Raw genomic sequence first — 8,280 nt, forward strand, 5'->3', positions numbered from 1 at the left:
ATGGAAGCCCGTTCTTACATGAACCTGGCTGTTAAATTCAATCAAACAAACTAACCAACCAACCAAGAAAGCTACGAAGATTTCTACACGACGCTTTGTTTAAGTGATGCAATCTGCATATATTTACCCATTAGATATAAACAGTGATATAATTTCATTTTTGCAGAATATCTAAATAAAAAAATCGGAAGAATCACAACTATCTTCTTAATTTTACTTGTCCACGAACTTTTGACAGCTTTGATAAAAATCATAACAAGAGATAAATGCTTTTGTCTGTAGAATAATACTCGAAACATTTGAAAGGAAAATGCGTTTTTCATGGCAAAATCTGTAGAACAAAACTCATGTACATAATAACTTTTAAACCGTGTCCCAGTGTAATTGTTATACACATAATAAATCCAAAATGTCTTCACCATTATTTTTTATTGGTATAGATTATTGGATTATTCGATGTCCTTGTTTCCATCCCACGACCGTTAATACCCATAGCCGTTACTGCTGAGACATGGTTTATAGTAATGGTGGAACACCCTTATACATTTGTATGGATAATGTTGTGACTTTTCACATTTTACATATTTGTTGAAGCAGTCCGTTCTTGTCTGCGATGAAGCCTCATACTCTTTCGTTGGCGGTACGCACATATCCTAAAAAAAATAAAATTGAGCTTATCAAATTACCCTAAACACTTGAAAATAAGCCGGAATCGAAAATAAGCCGTGCTCGAAAGAAAGTAAGCCTGAAACCACCTACGGTAACGACTGATTTGAAAATAAGCCCTTTTCTGAAAATAAGCCTGTTTCAAGCAACTAGCGAAAATGGTATGAAGGAAATCGAATTGCATATACATGTATGACTTTCTCGGTTTCTTGATAATGTATATCTATTATCTTTTTTCTATAATCATTCAGATTTTTTATTACACAAAAAGACATAATTTAAAAAATGCGACATACAGTTTGAGTACACAATTAAATCGGAATAATTCAGTGAAATCTCGAAAAGATTTTTTTAATTGGTTAAAGAGGTGGGTAATTATCACTTTTATATACCGTTAGTGCTAGTATCTTCTTTATGGACTTTAATATGAGTTTTCTATTTTTAAACACTCAATAATATAAGACATAATAAACTTTGAATAAAATCCATTAAAAATAAAGTCGTAAAAAGTATTGAAATCATTTCAAAATGCATGAAAGATACAGCTAAGTATGAAAAAATATTTTTCTCTTACCCTGGACAGGTATATCCGCAATATTACCGTTGTCAAATTTGCCTATCTCATCTTAGGATAAATTTAAGTTACACGAGATCTTTGCAAATGCGACACAAAGTGGTGTACAGGGTAAGAGAAAAAAACCATTCACCGTCTTAGGGGTGCGATAGGAGATCTCAACCGTCGGGATACGATTCTTAAGCTGTCAAACACGCGGCAAAGGCCCTGTTTGACAACTAAAGAATCTTGCCCCTCGGGTTGAGAATCTCCCGTCTCGTCCAAACGGGGTGAAAGATTATGTTAGTTTGGGTTCTGTAGACACTCACAGCACAGTTACAGTCATATCCATATTGGAAAGCCGTTCTTTGTACACAGGGGAAGTCCTTGGCTATCTCTTTGAAGTCGCATGCCCGCATATTCAGGACCACTTCATTACCGCTATCATATCCACTTGCTGCCAATGACAAATGTCTTTATATAAGTTAATGATACTTTCCAGACGTAAATAAATATTATGATATACATTATATATGACTTTATATGACTTTTACTGAAAATAAAATGTGAAAACAGATATCTATGGTAGACAAATACAACTTATATAAAAGGGCAAGCAGTTCCCACTGTTTCTTCTGAAGGATATTCCGTATCTGGTATACATACCTAATATTATGTAGGATTTCTTTAGCAGAACATTCCGTATCTGGTATACATACCTAATATTATGTAGGTTTTTTCAGTAGAACAATACGTATCTGGTATACATACCTAATATTACGTTGGGTTTCTTTTGTGGGACATCCCGTATCTGGTATACATACCTAATATTACATTGGGTTTCTGCAGTAAGACTTCCCGTATCTGGTATACATACCTAATATTATGTAGGGTTTTTTCAATTCGAAATAGTCGGCACAATCGGTGTTGATTGTAACTCGGCTTTGTCTACAACTCTGAAAGAAACAAATAAAGACATACACTAAAAGTTGTCTTAATGCCATGACATATTAATACACTTCTTCAACTTGAGCGTACGATGGACTCAAATTCCTAATCATTTTTCATATTATCACAATATATGTATGTGAAATGTGTTGGTATGTTACCGTGTAAACAATTTTACATTGCAATATTCTAAAATACCATCCCAACATAATGAACTATTTGCCATATTTGAAAACAAATATGTTCTTACCATGTTCTTACCATTTTTTGTTTGATTTATTAATGTCCTATTAACAGCCAGGGTTATGTATGGACGGCCTCTCATGTAACTATGTGGTGTGTAGTGTGTATGTAATGTGCGATGTGTGTTTTGGGAAACTGCGGTATGTTTGTGTTGTGTCTTGTTGTATAGTGAAACAGTTGCACGTTTATAGTGCTATATCACTGAAGCATGCTGCCGAAGACACCAAGCAACATACTCCACCCGGTCACATGACACTGACAACGGACGAACCAGTCGTCCCACTCCCTGTATGCTGAGGGCCATGCAAGAGCAGAAACTACCATTTTTATAGACTTTGGCGTGCTTCGACCAGGGGACAGAACCCAAAGCCTACCTCACAGGGGCGAGGTCACAAAAAAGACCAAAAGTGAAGTGGTGTCTAGGGAGACGTTAGGAAAAACAAAGTAAGTTAGGAAGAAAGAAAAAATCCTAGGTTTAATCGTCTTTTACGATCACACAATAGGGGCAGCAGGCACAATTCCTTACGCCCTACCTACAGGACAATTCTCTTACCAATGCCCGTATATGGAATAGTCAGCTATCTTATGCACACCTTTTGAGATTTGTGGATAAATATGTGATAATTATCTGTTCACTGATAACAAATTCCATACTCTTTGGTCAGTGTTTGGACAATAGCATTAAAGACTTAATTGATGGATATGGCCAACGTTGATACGACCAACGTAGACGCTATTGTCACTATTGGTCAGACTACCGGGAAATTGATATACTATCAAATTATATATACAAGATGTTTCTTTAGGGTTTTTTTCAATTTGCACGAACAGTTTATGTTAAAACATTACGTTGTTGTATATACTATATTGTACACTTGCTTTCAGCTTGTGAGACAAGTCTCTGACTTAATGTGTAATATAACCTAACATAAACAATTTTTATCATATCATCATCACTATCAATTATTTCCATAAGAAAAGTACAAGACAATGTCAGAATAGTGACCGCTATTGACCCATTCTCCTTGACGGTTTTCATAGGTTTAGGGCAAATGAATGCCGTGCAAATACTGTAAATCAACTTTCTTTCGCGAGCGATTGAATTTCGCGACTCGCGAATTAATATCTACATTACTTATATTGATATGAATTTCTATTAAATTTGTAAATCCCTAAATGTTAATGTATTGTTTTGAAAAAAAATATTTGAGAAAAAAATATTGATTTACAATATTTAGGCTTCTGTACAAATCAATTGGCTTCTGTGCAAATCTATAGGCTTTCTACATATATATGATGTTCATATTTCGGCTTGCGTTATTGACTTTAAGCTTAGATCACTCGGATTTTGATCTTATGCTTGCATTCACTATTTGTACATAGCCTCGTAGCTAAATATATCCTTCAATGCACAACAGCACACCTACAAAGGAATATTTGATAGTTTGTTTCCCGTCAGTTAATTTGTTTGTATAATGGACATCTACTAAATGCGCCTGGAAATATACAGAGTACGGTTGGTTCTGATCCTATTAGCTGGTCCTACACACAGTTGTAACAGCTGTTCATAAATACACGATTTTCAGGGAATAAAGTCATATCAGCTGGAATAATATGAAATACAGTAAACAAATATATACGTGTTTGAGGATGCGAACAGACGACTTTGTATTATATCATAAAGTCTATTCACATTCATAATAAAAATCCTGCCATCTTGGAAAACCAATACCCATTTTGGCTACGATAACGCAATAGGTATAATTTAAGTATTCATTACTAAAATAAAAAAAGAATATGATATCACTCAATGAACTAATTCTATCGTGATTTCGATCAATAGTATGAATTACTCAAAGAAATGAAATGAAGATGTATGAAAATTTAAGGCAAACGAACGCTCCCTCTCAAAATATTGTAGTTGAGATGTGCAATTTTGAATATAAATATTTTTTACCCTAAAGATATCTTTCATTCCATGAAATGAAATATAGGTTAGGAAATATGTCATCCTTTATATTTTAAATGCAAATACTAATTTTTGGTTTTATAAATCAAGTGGCGATATTCTACGTCATTGAATACCAAGTCGTCTTGGCAGAGCACTTTTTGCCTCTAATACACTGACACTTTCAATATGTACAAAACCATTGACTTACTCCTTTGTAGACCTTCTGGACTTGTGCAGTGAAAGTATTACCCTCTTTCTTTTCGGGTTTGATCTTCAAGGCTACAAGTAAAAACAATATCTTAATTAACGTACTATTTTCATAAGTAAAGGAACATTCACAAAATTAGGCTTTAATGAATCATATTAAATTGAAACCAACATGTACATTGCATATTAATTTCCCTTTTTTCCGTTTTCTTGGCAAAAAAAATCCAAAAGGAGTTCTATTAACTCGATATGATGCATCATCATCGTCGTTGCGTTGGTGTCTCTAATGCCTCCTTTATCTCTTTCGCTATATCCTAATTTGTAACCTTTTGTTTTGTTTTGATATATAAAGTAAACATATATAGACATATTTAAGCTATCACGTGACAAAATATCATTGTAATTATATATATTTATTTGTTCGGAAAGGACGTCAGTAAGTTGTAATAACTTTTGTCCATTCCATTTGTCTTTTGTTACAATAAAATTGATTTAAACTCAAATCATCGTCGAAGACTCTCAGGTTATTGTACTGCACTACTTTACATTAAGGTGTCGTAGTTTAAAGCTTAAATGATATTAACCGTGGGTATTAGACGATGGATGCGATGCTGATACAAATAAATTAGTAGATGGGCACCTGTCATTGTGTATTGAGAATTTTTTCTTAAACTTTGATACATTTAAAGAAAAATTATCAATTCACATAATATTTTAAACAATAACTACAAATTATCAAATGTTTGCCATGGTAACCTTCTTTTGACTCACCAACTTAATTAACTAGATTTTAGTAGAAAGCAACATTAGGTCTAAAAGTTATACTTTATAGGCACTTTTTCAACTGTATAATTCAATTTTGCTTGTTACGTGCATTTTCATTGGCTTAAAAATTTATTTTTATCAGCCAATAAAGGCAAAAAAATGGCGTCGCTGTTTGTGACGTTACTTCTATTGGCTGAGATGATAATGATTTCAAAAACAAAGGAGTCCCAAAATGAATTTTGAGTATTGAAAAGATTATTTTTAGTAAATTGAAATATAAGGATTAATTTCGCGGTTTATTTAGAGTACACTCAGAATTTTGTGTTATATCTCCATAACATAAAAAATATATTCATGTTAATCGTTAAATAAAGTCAAACAAATATAAATGATTTTCGGTATTTAATACTGTAAACCATCTTTATTTCGCGCGCGATTTACTTTCGCGACTTTCGCGATCAGGGTAAAGTCGCGAAAGTTTATATCCACGGAAAAAAATATAAAAACCATATAGAATTATATTGAAAATAATTTCCCTTCAATTTTTAAATCTATGAATGATAATATTCGTGTAATTTGTGTTTTGATATGGAAATCGTGAAATTAAGTAGCCGCGAAAGAAAGTTGGATTACAGTATCAAACCATAATCTATTCCGAATACTTATTAAATCATTCTATAAATACCAATGTAGAACTCTCGGCAGTATATAATAATAAAAGCGATGACTTACTGTAAACGAACTAGTTTTTGCGTGTACTCAAGTTTTTCGTATTTCGTGTTCGATGAAAGATCGTGAAAATAAACCGCCTCGAAAAAGTTTCAAATACATGTGAAAAGGAACTCTCGAAAAACATGGTTCGCGAAATTCATTCGTCATAATATGAATCCTATTGTAGAGCATCGTAATGGAGCGGAATTACAAGTCTAATTGTAATTAGATTGTCATAATGAAAAGATTAGATATGAAAATTAAAAAAAAAAATTCGCTATGAAAAATGTTTGGTTTTCAGTAGCTGTTTTATATTTCTGTTAAAAGTATATTTCTGTTCGAATTGACTTCTCGATCATGTAATTGGTTTTCTTATGGTGACGAAGTATTTATTGATAGCAATCTGAAAATAAGGCAGTTTATTTTTTCTATTTTTCGTCATTTTGTAACATGCATTCAAAGCTTGAAATGAATGTTATGAATACTTATCACAAACAAACACGATAATTTTTAATAATGCAAATATGTTCTTACACGAATGAGGTAATGTAATCCAACCGTTATTTACGACTCTATTTCCCGAGGATTGAAAAAACATCCCTTGAAAACATGGCGTTTAAAGACAGGCAATGCAAAAACAAACGAGCTCTTATGCGAATAATTCAAATCGTATGGGATAAGCATTATACATGGAAACGCAAAATTATGCTGTTTTACTGTAATTGGGGATTTACATCTAAGGATCAATTAAGTGTCATGAAGCTCTTAATGGTTATATACATACATTGTTTTACTTTGTATATATTTTATATATTTAATTATTTTAACTTACCGTATGTGGCTTTGCAGTATAAAACCATTGGGTGTACATCATTGTTATTCCAGCATTTCGGACATCCACCAAATCCCCAAAACTGTCCTAAAACTGCCGGTATACACACAAGTAAGACTGATACCAGACCATACAGCCCCATGCTTCCTAAATAAATCTGGCGAAAAATCAAAAGAGGTGTGGAATATATATATCAAAAAATACTAAATATGATCGTAGCCTAAGACTCTTAGATTTTTTTTTTAATTTTGAAATTTCGGAAAAAATAGACATTGTCTGATAATTTATTAAGCTCGAAATATTTCAGACATTCTGATATTTAAAAAATCAAACTTCAAAACTTCCAAAAATTAAATAAATATATATCTAAATAAAAAACCTTCATGTTGTAATTTCTTAACAGTGAATAAACTAGAATCTACTATCAAATTGTTGATTTTTATTGTATAATGAAATAATTGAAATATCAATCTTCTATATACACACTTACCTATACTTACTTAGTTGGCCAGACAGTTGAAGTGACGGTAGAGAAGAAGCAAGCCAGTGTGTAGTCCTATTTCTTTTAAGCGACAGCTGACAGTGTGTGGCGCAGACAATTTTCTCCAAATCATGTTTCTATATGTTAATGACAGGGCACCAAAACCATGACAAGTCGATCCGATTATGTAGGCCACGCCCCTTTCGCGGAATTCTCCTTTTTTACATAATACATCCAGTTTTGATTGTAAAATCGATTTATTTCATGAAGTAACAATGATTATGAATACAAATATATTGATGACGTGAAAATTATGGATCTGTCTTATTATTGATAATGTCAACTGGTCTAATTTTACATTTTATAAACAATATTCAATAAATCTATCTATCAAAATGCCTCGTACTTTATTAAAACATAACCGATTGCACATTTTGTAAAGAATCTAGTATGGTCATTATGACAGACAGCTGCCTTTACGTTAAAAAGAAACAATTTCAAACTCAAATGAGATTTACAATGTCAAAATATGAAGAAAATTATCATTTGTTTGTAATACAAAAATACTATTTAATGAGTTCCTAAAGGAATAACTTAATTGGTTTTAAAACATCACTAGACAAATCTAGGTCAGAACAGCTTCAATAATACAAATCTAGGTTATATCAACCACCGTATAAATCTGTCAAAACAGTGTAAACCATATAAATATAGGTCAAGTTAACGCTCAAAATAACAATGTAGGTCACAACATCCGTCATATAAATCTAGGTCACAACAGTTTCCGCCATACAAATCTAGGTCACAACAACACTCAAAATATTAATCTAGGTCACAACATCCACCATGCAAATCTAGGTCACAACAACCCATCATCATCCATCAAAATTTAGGTTACGGCAACACTCACCATACAAATCTAG

General features: G+C 32.5%; 1 protein-coding gene across 2 annotated transcripts; it reads right to left on the reverse strand.

Moving 5' to 3' along the window:
• Window positions 1-244: 244 nt before the first annotated feature.
• LOC138305132 (uncharacterized) lies at window positions 245-7,530 on the reverse strand. Of its 2 annotated transcripts, none has more exons than XM_069245532.1 (6): window positions 7,377-7,530; window positions 6,877-7,033; window positions 4,570-4,640; window positions 2,097-2,175; window positions 1,549-1,676; window positions 245-653 (listed from the first exon to the last, which is right to left on the reverse strand). In XM_069245532.1, exons 2-6 carry the CDS (start codon window positions 7,016-7,018, stop codon window positions 483-485), a joined length of 591 nt encoding a protein of 196 aa, XP_069101633.1. In that variant the 5' UTR covers window positions 7,019-7,033; window positions 7,377-7,530; the 3' UTR covers window positions 245-482. The 2 variants fall into 2 exon arrangements, with proteins under 2 accessions (XP_069101633.1, XP_069101632.1); XM_069245531.1 differs by having other exon boundaries at window positions 7,367-7,530.
• Between the last annotated feature and the right edge of the window lie 750 nt (window positions 7,531-8,280).

Source organism: Argopecten irradians, chromosome 12 (genome assembly GCF_041381155.1).
Source record: "Argopecten irradians isolate NY chromosome 12, Ai_NY, whole genome shotgun sequence".
Classification (NCBI taxonomy): domain Eukaryota; kingdom Metazoa; phylum Mollusca; class Bivalvia; order Pectinida; family Pectinidae; genus Argopecten; species Argopecten irradians.